The sequence below is a fragment of the Nyctereutes procyonoides genome, unplaced genomic scaffold (genome assembly GCF_905146905.1).
Source record: "Nyctereutes procyonoides isolate TBG_1078 unplaced genomic scaffold, NYPRO_anot_genome, whole genome shotgun sequence".
Taxonomy (NCBI): Eukaryota; Metazoa; Chordata; class Mammalia; order Carnivora; family Canidae; genus Nyctereutes; species Nyctereutes procyonoides.
In genome coordinates, this window is record NW_026575146.1 from 21,251,287 (window position 1) to 21,268,644 (window position 17,358).

A 17,358-nucleotide genomic window follows, 5' to 3' on the forward strand; every position below is an offset into this window, starting at 1 on the left:
TGTGCATTAAGGTGTGTTCTTATTAGCAGCATACAATGAAAAACCCACAGTCTGAAGATCATTTTATTTAACCAGAGGGTCAAGAATTTATCGATAGGCTTGCTACCCTCCCGAAGGAGCCAGGGTTGCCTCTCTGCCTCTCACGCCCTCCTGCACGCTCCCGCCAGTATTGTAATTCTCCCTGTGGTTTATTTTTCTCTAACCCTCAAAATTCACCATGATTATCACTGTTTTTTATACAGTAAAGTTTGACTTTAGATTTCTTCACATTTATGTAGAGCTGTTGGCTCACTATTCTTTCATGCACCTTTTGGTACAGCTCCCTTCACATGTGTTCTTTGGATGGGCAACTGACCCAGTTTTGCTTCATCTGAAAACTGCCCTTTATTTCACTTTTGCTCATGAGTGATCATTTAGCTTGATATACAATTCTGCACCATTTGTTCAGGAGAACTTTATTGTGTGCCTACCCTGGGCCAGTGCTGTTTTCGAGCTGGATGCATGACAGTGAACAAAACTGTAAGACAGTCCCATCTTGTGAAGTTTATGGGAGGGAGGCAAGCAACAGAGAGGTACAAATAAGTAAAAATTAACACATATTAAACGCAATAGAGAAAAGTAAGAAGGTCAACAATGGAGAAGGGGAGGTGCAGGCAGGGGGTGTTGTTATTTTACACCTGGCTGTTATTTCCCATACCCTGCCAGTAGGGTGATCCGGGAGGTCCTTCTTAAGGTGATACTTAAGGAGAAGCAGGGGCAACATGAGAGGGAGAGAGCTACAGGGGTACCAGGCAAAGAGCATTCCAGAGAGAGCAGAGCAAGTGAAATGTCTGAGGAAAATCAAGGAGGCCAGCATGGCAGGGAAGGAGTCAGAGCTGCGTAGAGGAGGTGAGGTCAAAACGTGAGGAGCTGGAGTGTATAAAACCTGCACTTTGATGCCGAGGAAATCACTGGGGAATTTTGAGCAAAAGGACAAGAAGGAATTTTTCTCAGCGTGTTTAGGATTTAATTCTGCCCCTGTCACATCTGCTGGAAGGTCTGACATCCACCTAATTTCCTCCTTCGAAGGTGAACTCTTTTCTTTCCTGCTGCTTTTAGGAAATGCTGTGTCTCCCGGCCCGTTATGATAGGGGTAGTTGCAGATGTAGCTGCATTCGGTGTGTTGGGGGCGCCGTGCGTCTTAGGTTGAATGACTCACGCCTTCCATAAGGTGGGGGCCCAGCCTTAGCAGGGGTCCAGTTAAATGTGAATTTTAGGAAAGCAACGAGTGATTGTCTAGCACGAGCATGTTCCATGCAATACACACGTGGGCATACTTATTCTAAAAATCATTAGTAGTGTATCCCAAACTCAAAATGTAACAGGGTGCCCTGGCATTCCCATTCCAAGTTCAGGGAAGTCTTCAGCTGTGGTCCCCAGCAGCATGACATTCCTGCACAGTCCCCCTGTCCCTCCAGGTGCGGGTGTGGGACCTCGCCTGCTTCCTACACTCCTTGCTGTTCATCACATTGCATTTCTTTTGTCTTTGTTACATCCTGGGCGAATTCTTTAAGATTACCTCCCAGTTCATCGGTTGTCTCTTCAGCTGAATATTACGTGCTCTTCGATACGCCTTTTAGCTTTAATTTTAAAGATCATATTTTTTGCTTTCATTTTGGCCTTTTTCAAATTTACCTAGTCTTTTTCTGCTAATATCACTTCTCTCTTGGTTTCAATTTCTTCAATTCTTGAAATGCTCTTACTTGCATTCCCTTTGGAGTCTGTTTCTGGTGGCATCGCGCTCGTGGCATTGGAGTCCTGGTGCTGCTGGCGCTTGGTCACTTGGCCATGTGCTGGCTCCTTCCCCAGATGGTACGTTCCCTCACTGTTTTCATGCTTCCAGCTGTCAGCTTGTGTTGGGCGGCAACAGTTTGGGTCCATCGATCCAGAAAGCTTTGTGCCTGCTTCTGCCATAGGCACCAGGGCGCTGCCAGCCTGGGCTCCTCTAGGTTTGCATCTCAGGCTGGGTTGCCCCCGACTCCACAGATTCCTCAGGATGCTCAGGAAAGGACAGTTATCCTGCTGCACACCCCTTGCCAGAGGTGGAGCTTCCCAGGGCATCCGTGCTTTGGGGGGGGGTGGTAGTGACCTCTGAGAGTGTCATCTTTAAGCAGGGATGAGCTGACTCTCTGCAGAGCCACCACAAATCCAGACTGGGATGTGATTAGCACCCGGAAGTGGGACAGCTCTAGCTTCTGTTCTGTCTGCTTCTCAGCAGCCACTGTGATGTTTGGCCTTTACCATGAGTGTAGGACCTAATTTAAACACATTCCGGGGTTATTTTATCAGGCATCATACTTGGCAGTGGAAGTGTTTTCAGAGTGTCTGACCTGCCCGGTACCAGAGTCAAGGTCATCGTTAAAGAGGCCATCCCCGATGGCACGAGGGGTCCCTAAGCAGGCTCCTTCCAGCTGATGCTCAGCTGTATCTGGTTGGACCTTTGACCTTCACAGCCTGTCCCTTAGGCTCCGACTTGGCAAATAAGCAGACAGGTGGATGCAAGAGCAATTGCTGTCTTCAGTGACGTCCAGCCAGTTTTTGACATGGCACGTTACACTTGCTCGTTCACGCACGCCACGTCAGGTGGCTGATTAGTGTTAAGTCGGGTCGTCTGAAAGAGAGAGGTGCTTTGTAGACCTGTGTTTCATTGTTGTCTCTCAGCCTCGAAGCCGTCAGCGGGCCCACGTGGACATCTCCAGCGCACTACTCCACTCTCTCTGTAGGAACTCCAAGTCCTGTCGTTGTCCTGGGAGGCACGTCTGTGTCTTCAAAACTGCTTCTCGTGATTGACATTTCCGGAGCAGAGTTAAAGGCCTCGTTTTCCACTCCTGCCACTTTATAGATGCAATCGTGTGTTACACACACATTCTTGTCAATTCATACAGATCAGCAGACCTGTGTGTTTAGGATGCACCAGGAAGTCAGTGGGCCCAGTGGTGCTCGGCTGTGTTGCTCCGAAGAAGAATCCCATAGTCCCTTCTGGGGGATTCCATCAATATATCACAGGAAAAAAAAAAACACTTCTACAGGTTTTTGCTATAAAATATTTTAATGGGTAGAATTTTTCCTCAGTTATGAGATTTGTCACCAGCATTTATTTTTCTTATGTATATTTGGTGCTGCCTCTTGTCTGCCTGCAATTGCTATTAACAAAACAAAAAGCAAATGAATATTTTATTAATTTATTTATTTTTAAAATATCGTATTTATTTATTCATGAGAGACACAGAGAGAGAGGCAGAGATGCAGACAGAGGGGGAAGCAGGCTCCCTGCGGGAAGCCTGATGTGCAACTCGATCCCAGGACCTGGGATTATGACCAGGTCGTAATGAGCCAAAGACAGATAGATGCTCAACCACTGAGCCACCCAGACATTTCACGAGTGAATATTTTAAAAAAGAAAACAGAAACTGATCAGTTAATAAGTTTAACATCTTTTGTGCACAAACACCCGCAAACAGGGATTTATACCACATGCGTGCAATATAACCATGCTTTTGTTCCTATAATAACATTAGATAGAGCTGGCTTTCAGCAGGTTGCACAATGAGCCCTGTGGCTCCCAAGGGTTCTCTCTCTCTCTTTTTTTAAAATTATTTTAAATGGGCTCCACATTCAATGTGGGGCTTGAACTCACAACCCTGAGATCAAGAGTTGCGTGCTCTACCGACTGAGCCAGCCAGGCACCCCTAAGGGATCTCTCTGTCTCTTGCATGAGGTCGGAAGTCACCATGGTCTATGGAGGCTACTGTGCAGGGAGGCCTGGATCTCTACCACGTTCTCTGGTCTGAGAGCCCAAGTCGCTGTGAAAAAGTAAAGGTGAAGGTTGACAACAGTTAGTCAAAGGCATTCAGAAGCCCAAGGTCACCTGCCGTGGGTTTGATGATTACCTTCTACCATGGAGCCAGCGAGCATATGGAAAGAAAGAAACATTTTAGCTGGGGGGATAATTTGAACAAAGTTGGGAGAATATAAATTTTGTGTTCTAATGAGACCCAAGGAAATTAATCTGCCTGGAGCAAGATTATCAACTATAAATAAAAAATGATAGAGCAGGATACGAAACCAGGTCTGGAATACTAATGCTTTGCGGAGTGGGTCACCACAAAATATGTTTGAGCAGCTGAGAGATGCAGCTGGGACATTAGGGAGATTCATATAAAACGTTATATAAAAGATTATATAAAACATTAAAAACGTTATTTTTATAACGTTTGTTCCACAGAAAAACATCACCCCAATGGCTCAAAGGAAATCGTGCTTCCAGATGGGACAGTGAAACGTCTGAGGGATGGACGTGAAGAGACTGTGTTTCCTGATGGGACAGTCGTCCACGTGGAAAGGTCAGTGTTAGGACAGGTTGTATGGTCAATAATTTCTTTAGATTATTTGAGTTTTTGTAAAGGTGTAGGTATTTGTGTGAAAGGATAGAAAATGATGTCACTGACCCTGGGTGTTGCCTATGACCTTGACTTGGCTCCCTGTGTAGAGAGCTGGAATCTAGGCACTGACCCCTTCTCTTCCCTGACCTTGGCCATGCTCTCCTGGCAACCTCAAAATATCTGGCTTCAGCGAATGCCCCATCAGATCATGTTGGAAGCCCGAGTCCAGGGCAGGACACAGAGGAACAATTAGAGACTCACCGATAGGGCGTTATCTCCCAGGGCCTGTTACCTCCGAATGCCCAATGTGCGTGGGGGCCAGACCCAAGCCATCCCCACCTGGCGGCCACCTGCGGCCCCACAAGCCCTCCTGGACGCTGTAGCACACACACTTGCCACTTGTCTCCACAGCACAGTTGGCATGAGCTCTGGGTCACTTTTCTTGTACGATTCTATATCACAGTCCCATCATCCCCCTGCTACTCCTCCTCCCTCCTGCCAGGTAGAGCTTCCAGCACAGGACTTCGGGTGCATGAGCAGACCTGCCACCCCGTTCTTCTCCCTCGCACCTTTCCTCAGCCCAACTGAGTCTCGGTCAACACCCTGAACCCACTGTGTGCCTTCCCTGCTCTGGCCCCTCATCCACCAAGATCTGGAACAAGGATTCCAGACCTGGTCCTGCTGCCATGCGGCTTCCTCAGGTTGCTCTTGGGCAGCACCGGCCACCGTGCAGGTACCAGGTTGCTTTCCCCCCTACCAGGAATGGCGACAGAACGATCGTGCTCAGCAACAGGCAAAGGGAAATTCAAACGGCCGAGTTCGAGAGGAGGGAGTACCCCGATGGTACTGTCAAGATTGTGTACTGCACGGGCTACCGGGAGACCCGCTATGCATCTGGGTGCGTGAAGATCAGATATGAGCCTGGAAACATGGTCCTGGATGGAGGAAGTAGGTCATCCCTCAAAACCCAACGTTGTGTGTGACTTCCCAATTACATTTGTTTTTGCTAAAACAGACACAGGAAACTAACAGTGTATTTCACTGCCCCCAATGATAGAGAACATGCAAAGCTTTAGGACAACCCAAGTCATCCAGAAATTGTAAAGGAAGAGACACCCCAGCCCCCAGGCTCCCTGGGCAGGACAGGTGGTCAGATCAACACTAGTTGGAGAGCAGGGCTCACCAAAGAATGCATACAGGACCCCCAGAAAGGCTGCCTCCTTTTTGCTCATCACTAGAGCTCGCTCTACCCTGGGACGGCCCAGTGGGGACAGAGAACAAAGCCGGGTGCTCAGCACGGCAACCCCCTTCGGCCCACTGCTTAGAGACACTGGCTCCTCTTCCTCTGCGCTTTGCCCTGTGCCCTCCACGACCTCTAACCCCCATGACCTTGATGAGTAGGTAGGAAGACAGTTCTAGTCACAAGTGAGCCCATGGGGAACCTGACCCAGGGTCAGTGCCATGTGGGTCTCAGGGCCCATTACTGCGCAGGCAGTAAATTCCCTCCTGAGACACATGATCTTTTGGTCCCAAAGTCAGAACAATGACCAATTAATGCTTATTTTTTATTTTGTAGGATGCCTAGAAAATAAGCAGCATGTTGGCAGTTAGTTAGCGGGTTTTTACACTCAACGGGGAGAATCCCCGGTCACAGGGAAGGAAAATCTTGGATAATCTCATCATAAGATGTGAGTTTCTGTATGGGTTTTCAACAATATATACTCGTGTTTTTCTTTGATGGACATGAAAGGTCATATTTTTGTGCCAGTAGTTATTTCAATCCAGTGTCTATTGTGCCCACATTACTGGGGTCATCAGTATGTCAGTCATGTGTTTCGAGTGACCCAGGGACAGTGTGCTCTTGGCTCTAAAGGAATAAGGAGGCTCTCCGTGTGCAGCTGCCCTGGATGGATGCCTTTTCCTTTCCGACGACCAATGGCGAGGTCACTTGTCAGATTAACAGGTAGAACTGATCCGTTATGGAAAAGCTGCCTTTGGGTTGCCTAAAAAAAAAAAAAAAAGAAAGAAAGAAAGAAGAAAGAAAAGAAAGAAGAAAAGAAAGAAAGAAAGAAAGAAAGAAGAAGAAAGAAAGAAAGAAAAAAAGAAAGAAAAAGAGAAAGAGTGAACTTGCTGCTTGTTTGATTTTGAATCAACTTACTCCGAGAATTTTCACTGAAGCAAATGAAGCAAACAAGATGGGCCCTGCGGTGCGGGACAGAGGGGACGGAGCCTCGTGTGTGCAGAGAGCACGGAAACTGACACCTGTGCAGGTAGACTGCGTTGAGGCGCCAGGTGACGGGCCTGCCCGGTGCTTTCCCGTGTCGTGTGCCCTGCTCCCGAGTAATCTGGCGGCTGAGGTCTGGAGTGGGAGGAGGACGGATTCACGGGGGCGCACGGCCAGCGGGACACATTTGGGACGACACACTCCATGCTGCACCTGCCGCCAGCTGGATTTGCCTCGGGTTCCTCGCACCTCCTCAGGGCTCTGCCCAGGGTGTGTAGTCTGATGTCCGCACATGTGCCAGCAGCGTATGGACGCAGGTGGTCAAAACAGCAGCAGGAAGCACCCCTAGAACAACCGCAGTGAGCATCCGGGGCTGGGAAGGCGGATGGCTTCCAGGCGGAAGGCTCTGGGGAGCCTTCCATGATCTCCCTCCCAGTAGTGGGGCAGGCCCCCCAGTCCTCTGTCCCTTCGCCCCCAGGCTCGTCCCCAGCTACATTCCCACCACTTACTTACTGTGTCCCCCCCCCAGGGCCCGGAGCAAATTGGGGTGGACACCAGGCCTCTTACATCTCTGACCGCCCCCAACGGTGACGATAGTGCCTGCAGATTTGGGAAATTAGTCCTGGCATAAGTGAGCGAGTCCATAACACGACCCACGGTCGTCGTGACTCTGAGTATTGTTGGCTCCCTGTTTCAGGAGAAGGCTACACGCACCAACATTAGCGCTCGGTTTAATGCCCAGTTTATTCAATGTAACTTTAAATCTACTTTTTCTTGAGCATTTGAAGATTGGTTCTAATTAGATTAGATTTCCTTAAATAACTAAACATGCGTTTATAGATTTAGTGCGGCTGATTCTTTAGAACAAACACCTCACAAGAAAGACAAAATCGAATGAATAATGAGCCTACATTTTGCACGCTCATGCCTCAGGCCTACCCTACAGCCAGGGTTATTTTTTCATTAGTCCATAATTTATTTTCATGACTTCTTAGAATTATTACTGTATTTTGTATATGTTACTATATTTTATCTTTCTTAAACTTTTTTACTTTTAAAAAAGATTTTATTTACTTGAGAGAGAGAGAGAGAGAGAGAGCACATGGGGGTGGGGGAGAGGCAGAGAGCATCTCAAGCAGACTCCCTGCTGAGGAGGGAACCTCATGTGGGGCTCGATCCCGAGTTCATGACCTGAGCCGAAATCAAGACTCAGATGCTCATCCAATTGAGCCACCCAAGGAGCCACATCATGTTTTAAAATACTATCTCGGGACACCCAGGCAGCTCAGTGGTTGAGCGTCTGCCTTCAGCTTAGATTGTGATCCTGGGGTCCCGGGATGGAGTCCCACATCAGGCTCCCTGCTTGGAAACTGCTTCTCCCTCTGCCTATGTCTTTGCCTCTCTGTCTGTGTTTCCCATGAATAAATAAATTAAAAATCTTTAAAAAATAAAATACATATATCAAAACCAGTTTTCCTCAGTTTCTGGAGGCTGTGTGCACACACTCATATACACACTGTTGGAATCATCCCTGTTAAGACAAGACCCCACCTGGTGCCTGCCAAAGGTTCTTTTTTTTAATTTTTAAAAAACATTTTATTTATTTATTCAAGAGAGATAGAGCACAAGTTGAGGGGTGAGCAGAGAGAAGGAGAGAAGCGGACTCCCCCCACCCCCGAGCAGAGAACCCGATGCGGGATTCAATCCCAGGACCCCTGGATCATGACCTGAGGTGAAGGCAGACGCTTCACTGACTGAGCCCCCCAGGTGCCCGTAGGACAGAGGAGTTTTGAAGACAAAATGCAGAGAGCAGTGCATGGAGCTCTGAATCTGGATGGAACGTGCCTGCTGCCAGTTCTAGAGCTCAGAGCCTGACGGACAACTCTTGTTAAGGTTATGGGTGTACACAGCTCTTCCCAAATACATGTTGTTGTTCTGCTTCACATTGAACAGTCCCTTGATCCACTAGGATGTCTCCCCAAATGCCATGGGCCAAGGGTGTGGGGAAGGGAACATGTCTGTCCCACATTCCTGTCTGTGGCCCTGAGCTCCATGCATGCTGTACCACAGGGATGTGCACCTATTCCTCAGGGATGCTCACCTCTTCCTCAGGGACGCTCACCTCTTCCTCAGGGACATGCACCTGTTCCTCAGGGATACTCACCTGGGCCATAGGGACCCACACAGTCTCACAGGTGTGCAGCCTGCCAACCACCTGGTGCTAATCCTGAACCAGAGAGACTGAAAGTTTGAGGGGAGCCAAGCCAACTGCCTCCTGCCCTATTCGAGCGGACCTCGTCTCTGTTAGACTCCTAATAAGCAGCCGTATTCGCCTGAGTTCTGTTGCTTGGAACTCAACACTTAGTCTCCTGCTGCTGCTGAAACAAACCTCTACCCTCAGCGGCTTGCAGTTCTGGATGTCTGAATTCTAGTGGTTGGTGGGGCTGCATCCCCGCTGGGGCTCTCGGGGGCACCTGCTTCCTTCCACCCGCTTCCGCAGCCCGCCTGTCCTTGGCCCGTGGAGCCCTGTCCCCCACCTCCAGAGCCAGTGACGCACAATCGGCACCTCTCTGACTCTGCTCCCGTTACTGCCCCTTTGCCGTGTGAGATGACGCGTTCACGGGTCCCCGGGATTAGAATGCAGAGATCTTTGGGGGGCATCGCTGCCAGCTGCAATGCTGCATGAGAGAAGACAATTTAGTGACATTCCATGTGAACGCATATGACGCCCACATGGAGTATGTATGTATGACATGTATGTATGTATGACAGCATGTATGACAGTCCAGAGTCCTACACAAGTTTCTGATCCAGTGTGGTGAATATCTGAGACCAAAGATGTCCTAGCTCCGTCACTCACTCGGGGGCCACCTGCCTCTAATGAGCAGCTCTGTGGCTCCTGCCTGATGGAGCTGTGCATGCAGTGACAGGATTTACTGCTGGATGTTTCCTGCCCAGAGCCCCGGCCTGCTCGTGTCCACTGGGGACACCCCTAGGACTGCTGGAAACCCCTCAGCCTGCCATGTAGTCGGCGCTCACCCAAATCTGGGCTTTAGTGACCCTCTGCCACGTGTACCCCTGTGAGGACCCATCTCCCCAGATCAGTGTCCTCTTGCCAGTGGCCTCCTCCACTGGACGGGATCCAGGGTTCTCGGGAACAAAAATATTCTCTCTCCTGACACCTTCCTTGACATCACGCAGTACATCCGTGACCCGGCAAATCCCCTTCCAAATCACATGACGTGTGTTTCCAGGGTTTGAAAATGAGAAAAGCGTGACCTCCGTACACAGCACCAGTACAACTATTTGAAATGTGATTCCAGCGTATTTATTCCCTATTTGAGGTAGGTGGAGTTTAACTTTTGTAAAAGAGAAACTGACATTGAGGTGTTTGGTTAAATTAAAGGCAAGATAAACGCCGCACATCTGGTGGGAGGGAGGCGGCTCGCGGTACCCGAGATCCCCAGGGGATCTGCATCTGCGGGTCTGCATCCCTGCGTCAGCGCCATCCGGCTCTCTGGATGCTGATCAGCAGAGAGACGTACGTAGAAACGTTGGAAAAAAACAAAAGAAAACCTCCTTACAAACCTGAAAAGAGACCCCATCAGGCTTGAGGGCGTCCAGCTTGTGTAGTCTGTGCAGATTTGATGATACAATACTCCCCAAAACCAAACCATTGTCAGTTTTTTAATGAAAATAATATCTTAGTTATTTTAGAGCTCAAATGTCCTGTAAATGAATCGTGCGTGCCCTTCATTTAGGGACGCTGCACCGGTTGGGGGTGGGGGTGGGGGGAGGAGCCCGCTCTTTTTTTTTTTTTTTTTTTATGATAGTCACACACAGAGAGAGAGAGGCAGAGACAGAGGCAGAGGGAGAAGCAGGCTCCATGCACCGGGAGCCCGACGTGGGAATCGATCCCGGGTCTCCAGGATCGCGCCCTGGGCCAAAGGCAGGCGCTAAACCGCTGCACCACCCAGGGATCCCGAGTGTGCTCTTTGTGACCCCACATCCCTTCCCACTGGCCGCCAGCCCTCCCAACCTCAGCCCGGGGACGCCCTGGCATCCTGTGCTTGTCAACACGGTGCCATCTGGCTGTGTGGCTTTGGAGCGCATCTGTGGTTCTGCAAGGAGCGGCGTGGCTGAGCCAGGCACCCCGCTGCCATCCCCTCCAGGTCCCCCCGGGTCCTCTAGCTCAGAGGTGGACAGGGAGGGGCCTAGGAGGGCCTCAGGAAGGCACGTCCACCCCGGCTTAAGGCACTGATGTGCTCTGCACGGCTGTACCTTCCTGGATGCCCAGCCCCGGGCTTCCCGTGCTCTCACGCCCCGGGCTCGGGGGTCTGAGGCGACAAGGGTCCTGAAGTCCAGTGCCCGGCCTCTGGGGGCTGCTGTGGGCCACGTGGTGGGAGCCTGTGCTCTTCCTTCCGTCTGGTCCTGACCACGGGTGGACCCCAGGCCGACGCTTCTCTCGCAGTCTCCTGTGGCAGGTACTGCCCAGCATCTGGCGGTCACCGGTGGCCTCGGTTTCCCCACATCCCCCCATCTGGCCAGCCTTCCCTTTTCATAGGCAAACCCTGCCTGCGGCTGCGAGGACCCCTGCCTCTGCGGGCTGTCCCTCCACCTTCTCCTCGAGGACAGTCATCTCCTGCTCCACAGGGGCTCTGGGGGGACCTGAGGGTGCCCCTGCCCCCCATTCCCAGGACAAGGGTACCCATGGACCTAGGCCGGCCCTGTCATCCCCCTGCTGCTCAGCGTGGGCCAGGGTCTTCCCTGGATTTCTCCAGAAGAGAGAAGGTATTTCTTTACCCTCTCACCCTAAAATGAGATGTCAGACTGAACCCAAGAGACTCAGGAAAGCAGAATGTAGCTGTAGGAGGGGTAAGCGGGGCAGCGGTGAGACCAACAGGGGAGGGGAGGGTCCCGCAGCGACCACGGAGGGCCTGCCCCATCCCGCTGGAGCCCGTGACCCCCCTTGGTCCCTTGTCTGCTGCTCTCAGGCATTGTCCTACTGCAGGGTCACCTCAGAAATTCACCGTAGGGAGACGGTGACGGTGGAGAAAGAGTCCAAAATCTCAGCAGAGGCCTTGGGACGTGGCTGGCGACACGGCCTCCCTTCCTGTTGGGGTCCACCCTGCAGCGAGCTGAGGGGCCTCCCACATGGGCGTCGGGGGCAGCAGCGCACTCAGCTGCACAGCTGGACCTGCAAGTAGGATCGACAGACAGGAGGAGCCTTCGAGAAAGGGCAGCTTTTGGAGACGGCAGGCAGGGCCGCCCCCTTCCTGACCAAGTCCTCTCCCCCTGCAGACTCACACCCAGGGGTTTGCATCTGTCCTGCCCGTGTCCCCCTGCCCCTGCAGACTCACACCCAGGGGTTTGCCCCCTTCCTGCCCATGTCCCCTCCCCCTGCAGGCCCACACCCAGGGGTTTGCATCCGTCCTGCCCGTGTCCCCCTGCCCCTGTAGGCCCACACCCGGGGATTGCCCCCTTCCTGCCCATGTCCCCCTCCCCCTGAACGCCCACACCCAGGGGTTTGCCCCTTCCTACCCGTGTCCCCCTCCCCCTGTAGGCCCATACCCAGGGGTTTGCACCCATCCTGCCCGTGTCCCCCTCCCCCTGCATGCCACACCCAGGGTTTGCCCCCTTCCTGCCCATGTCTCCCCCTCCCCTTGCACGCTCACACAAAGGGGTTTGCCCCCTTCCTGCCCGTGTCCACTGCCCCCCTATATGCCCACGAGGGCCTCAGGCTGCAGCATGGCTGTGCCAAACCTGTGGATTGGTTTCATCCTGGCGAGTGGCTGGGCTCAGCCATCTGCCCTTACGTGCTATCTAGCAACTTCCAGCCCAGGGTCCCCGCAGGCGGGAGGACTTGGCAGTGGGGGCACCCTCTCCCACAGTGCTTTCCAGCCCAGTGTGACCTCCATGGCACAGGAGGTCACTGCTTACTTCCCCATTCCATCCAGAAGATTCTCATCATGACCTCCCATGCCCCTTCGTGTTGGTCTTCCAACCTCGAAGTCCGGGGCAGATGGCATCCCATTTGGAAATGCAGTAGGAACCTTCACCTTCACCTTCACCTGCAAGACCTGCTCCCTCGGAGATGCCTCAGAGTCGGAGATCCGCTCGTGGCCCAGGCTCCTTTACTTACATTTTCCCAGAGCTGCTTCTCTCCTGGTCCTTTTCCGGGAGGTGAGTCTTGGCTCCTGTGTCCACTTGCACTGCCGGCTCTGTCAGCACCCAGTCTGGAGGATCGGCAATAAATCCCCCAAATCCCCAAAGCTGGGAAACCCCCACCCCCTACTTTTCTTGGGGCCCCTTGTGGGACTGCCTCCTTTCTCCCCTGGGAGACTCCGTGTGCTGTGTTTGTACTGTCCCAGGTGCTCAGGTTCACACGCAGTGAAGGTGTAAGGACATGTACACCCATTCCAATCTCCCAGGAGTGGGAGACCAAGGATCTTTTTTTAAAAAAAAAAAAAAAAAAGAATGACCACATACCTCCTGGAGAAGTCTCTGGACTATGCAGTTTTGACTTTTCTACCCCAGCAAGACTGCATTTGTTTTCCCTCCGTGTCCCTTACACAACCGTGCACCTGCATGCAAACTCAATGCACATACTGTTTCCTTTTGCTTTTGAAGTCGACATTGGCCCATTATAACTTTGGTTTAATTGGCTCACATTCTGCTGTTTGAGAGATACATACTGCCGAGACTGTGCATGTTTGTCCTGCCACATGGTCCACGGCTGTAACACTTCAAATGCACAAATAAAATTATCTTTCCTTAATAGCACACACCTCACTCATCTCTGCAATGCTCATCCTCCCATCAGAGTCATTAAAACCTGGTTCATGGTGAAGGAGTGAGTACTTGAAGACATGGAGCGGGTGAGAGCTGACGTCTGATTTGCCAGTGGTGGCAGACGCGTGGTTGGTCGTGTTAGAGCGCACCTCAACTTTTGTGGAAAAGAACCTATTCTTTCTTTGCCAAATACTATAAAGTAGAAACCTAAAATACAAGATCAGAATGGTCTTGATGCTCTTCGATTCCTACTTGACTCCTTTAAATCTTTCCTGGAACGAGTCTGGGAACACATAAATGTACTTACGCATGAAACCAGGCAATGAACAAAATATGCATTACAGCCTCATGCCAAACGTGATGGATTTTTTTTATCCTCTTTTTTTCTGAACCATTCAGATCAAGCAATAGGATTTTGTTAGCCATTCAGGGGAGCCTGCAGGTGGCATCAGAGCCCGTAATCGTATGCTGGCAGCAACAGCAATGACTTTCTTATGTTCTCTTTCTATGGCTGCATCACCCTCCCTGTATCCTGTGTCCCCAGACTCAATGATTTCCTCTTGTCTATCTTAAATTTGTTTTGCTTTAGCCTTTTTTTATTGTGGTAAAATAAGCATAACATGAAACATGCCATTAGTGACATTTGGCACATTCACACCGTTGTGCGGCCATCACCAGAACATTTTTGTCTTCTGAAAGGAAACCCCCTACCCACTCGCTGTCACTCCCCTGTCCCCCACCGCCGGCCTTGCAACCACCAATCTGTGTTCTGTGTCTGTTGATTTGCCAATTCCGGACATTGTTTGTATATGGGATCCTACAACATGTGGCCTCTTGTGTCTGGCTTTTCTTTTTTTTCACTCCGCATAATATTTTCAGGTAAATGCTGGAGCTTTTATGTCTAAGGACTCTTCAGTACTTGCTTATGTGGCAGGAGTGGTGGGGACGCAGCTGGATCTGGAAGGTTCTGAGATCCCATGCTGGGATGGGAACCTATCAGTGAGGGGGGCCAGCCAACAGGAGGCCACTTTTTAAATATGGTTGATGGCTGCCCCCAGTGGGAAGCTGTGTGGTACAGTGTCTGAGTTAGGGGCCAGGACCTATGAATGACAGAGTCATTTGGGTATTTTGGGGGAGATTTTCAGCAATTGGCCTCACCTCAGGTGACTGATCATGAAGTTGAGAAGAATAATTTTCAACAAAAAATGGTGTATTAAAAAACAAAAAGTTAACCTTTGGCCTTTTTGGTAGTGTTTTCACCTGAGAATCCTGAAAAGACTGTTCTAATGATCTTTTCTCATGTTTAAATAAGTGTACAGTATAATTGTAATATAAAGGATTTCTGAGCGCAGGCAACAGGCTGGGTGGTGTTCTCCCCAAAATCAGAGGAAATTAGCCAATCATATCATATAATTTAATCATGGCCTGAATGTGCTCTGCTTTGCAGAATCGTTATATTTACATACACACCCCATCAGGTCCCAGTGGCGTGGTCAGAGTGCTGGATGCAGAGGTCAGGGGCTGAGCCGTTGCTGTCTCTGGTGAAGGAATCCCTGGTTTTCCCCAAACCCTGTCACCTTCTTTTTGTTTCCATTTCCAACATGTGGGAATGTTGCTTAGTCTTTAGTTTCTGGAGCTCTTGATTATCCTTCTGACATTCAGTCCATTCCTAGAAGCTCCAAAAGTAGCTTCATTGAAGGGACAAATGAGAACAAAGTTCCCTGCCTGGAGACCCGGCACTTTGCTATCGTCCAAGGGGACACACAGGGAGATGCTGGTCTTGTCCGCGCGTGACTGAATGAGTGACATGAATGGAATGATCTTCTTGTGGGGCGAGCATCTGCCCTTTAGCTTTGGCTTGGTTTTGGGGGGTTCTCTTGTTGACAGAAGTAGGTCTTTCTTCCTGCTAGTCATTTCCCTAGGCTGGGAGGCATGCTTATTTTCAGGGCATATTTTTACAGCTTTCTTTACAGCAGATTTGTCCTTAAATGTTCTACTAGTGAACTGTAAGAGGGACTCACAGGGAAGAGCACTGCAAACCTTGTTGAATCTGCCCGCATCCAGCTTCATGAGGGAGACGCTGCGGCTCCCCTTTGCACCATCACGACATCCCGTCCTCTCGTTTCTCAGACCCTGCAAGTAAATCAGTTCAATGGTGTCATGGATAAGTTTCCTCTTTACTGATACGTCCGCTGAGCAATCTATGGACAGGGCAGGGCTGAAGTTGACCTCGAGAAGCCATGGTTTCAAGTTGTCATCAATCAAAATATCAAACCCAAAGAGCTCAGAGCAGTTGGCTGTGAAGGGGACCAAGGGCGCGATGGCGAGCACCATGAGAATAACCACCTGGGTGATTTTCTGCCACAAAAGCAGGTCATCCACATCCCAGCTGCGAAGGTAAGAGAAGAACCTGCTGAGGGTCCACTTGCAACCGTGACCGATCACTTCTTTGATTTTCTCATACGAGACCCCGGATTTATTGATGCTGCTGTTGGTCAAATGGGCATAGTTGTTCTGCAAATTACTGAGGTCAAACTTTTCCGTGGCAAACCGCACTAACCCTTCCTAATAGATATAAACGGTCAAAGGCTTAAAGCCGGTGACACAAACGTAGATGTGGAGGTCACATTTATATCTGCCCACAAGGAGGGGGTTGCAGATATATTTCTGTACTATATATGTATCGTCAAAGAGTAAGTCTTTAATGTCACTGAAAATGATGATCCCCCTCCCACGAGAAAGTTCGGCAGGCTTGCAAATCCAGTAGCTGTGCTTGGCACCCAGCACGTGCTTCTCCCTAAAGTACTCGGCCACGAACTTATTGTAGTCGTTGGGCATGATGAATGTCAGTGGGATGAACTCGTACAGCGGCGTGCCGTACATCCTCTTCACATGCTTCAGGTGTCTGGCCAGGTGGTCCTGCCTGGTGAGCTGGATGGTGCCTGGGTGGTGGTTCAGCTGTTGCCACAGCTTAACGTTGATGTGCTCGGTCATCCGGAAAGACGACGTCCCCCAGTACAGGTTCCAGTCTTCAACGTTCTGCTCTCCTTTATCAAATTTGTCCCAGCCACGCTCCAGCAGGACACTCTGCACCACTTCTGGCATGGTGTCGTCCACACGAAACACTGGTGGCTTCATGATGGGCCCTGGAGGTCTGTCTTCCACCATCAAATAAGGTTTGCTTTTCTAAAAACTGATGATCACAAAAGCGTTAGCAGGTGGGTGGGGAGATCACGATTTCAAGGAGCTTTCACATAAAAGAGTTCATGTCCCATGGCCAGCTGTTTGGTCTGTGCCTTCCCTCACATCATACGGTCTCCCTGGATACCCACATTTCCGCTACCCCTGCGAAAACTGACCTACCCCTCCCTGCACATTCCTTCTCTCCAGAGCTACCTGCCCATTTCTTCCTTTTAGTGACATGTTCAAAGTGTTGGCAGTCACACCGTCGATGCTGCTGAGGGCCACTCTGCTCTGTGCCTGGAGGTGCAATGAATCCTGTTGGCTTAAAACACGAACATTCTTTAGAAAAAGCAAATGTCACTTTTTCCATTTTTTTGAATTTGAACATGCAAAAAAAGTGTGAGATGCTGGCATTACACAATTAGCAGGGGTCCCTTGGCCTGAGAGGCTCAAGGAGCTTAGACCAGACACCTATGATGGCCACCAGCCCCCCGCCTTGCATCCCCAGGGTCATTGACTGGGTTCTCTCAAACACATGCTAACTTGCAAGAAAAAAATAGGAAAATTTTGAGTTTTAAAAAACTCATTTTGTAAAAACAATGATCATGTCAAGATCATGCCTCACATTTTGCAAGATACATCAAAAGTGCACACTCAACAATTTTCCGAAATTTCAAAGGAAGAAAATAAGACCGTTTTTGAGAAAATCAAAACTGATGATGAGGCATGATGTTTTGT

The 17,358-nt window shown here is 50.2% G+C and overlaps 1 protein-coding gene across 1 annotated transcript; it reads right to left on the reverse strand.

The window, feature by feature from the left end:
• Nucleotides 1-15,010: 15,010 nt before the first annotated feature.
• On the reverse strand, nt 15,011-16,886 carry TTLL2 (tubulin tyrosine ligase like 2). Its single transcript, XM_055309746.1, is given in 3 exon segments — nt 15,011-15,081; nt 15,084-16,630; nt 16,834-16,886. Coding segments are annotated over 2 exon segments (1,593 nt in total). The 5' UTR covers nt 16,606-16,630; nt 16,834-16,886.
• Between the last annotated feature and the right edge of the window lie 472 nt (nt 16,887-17,358).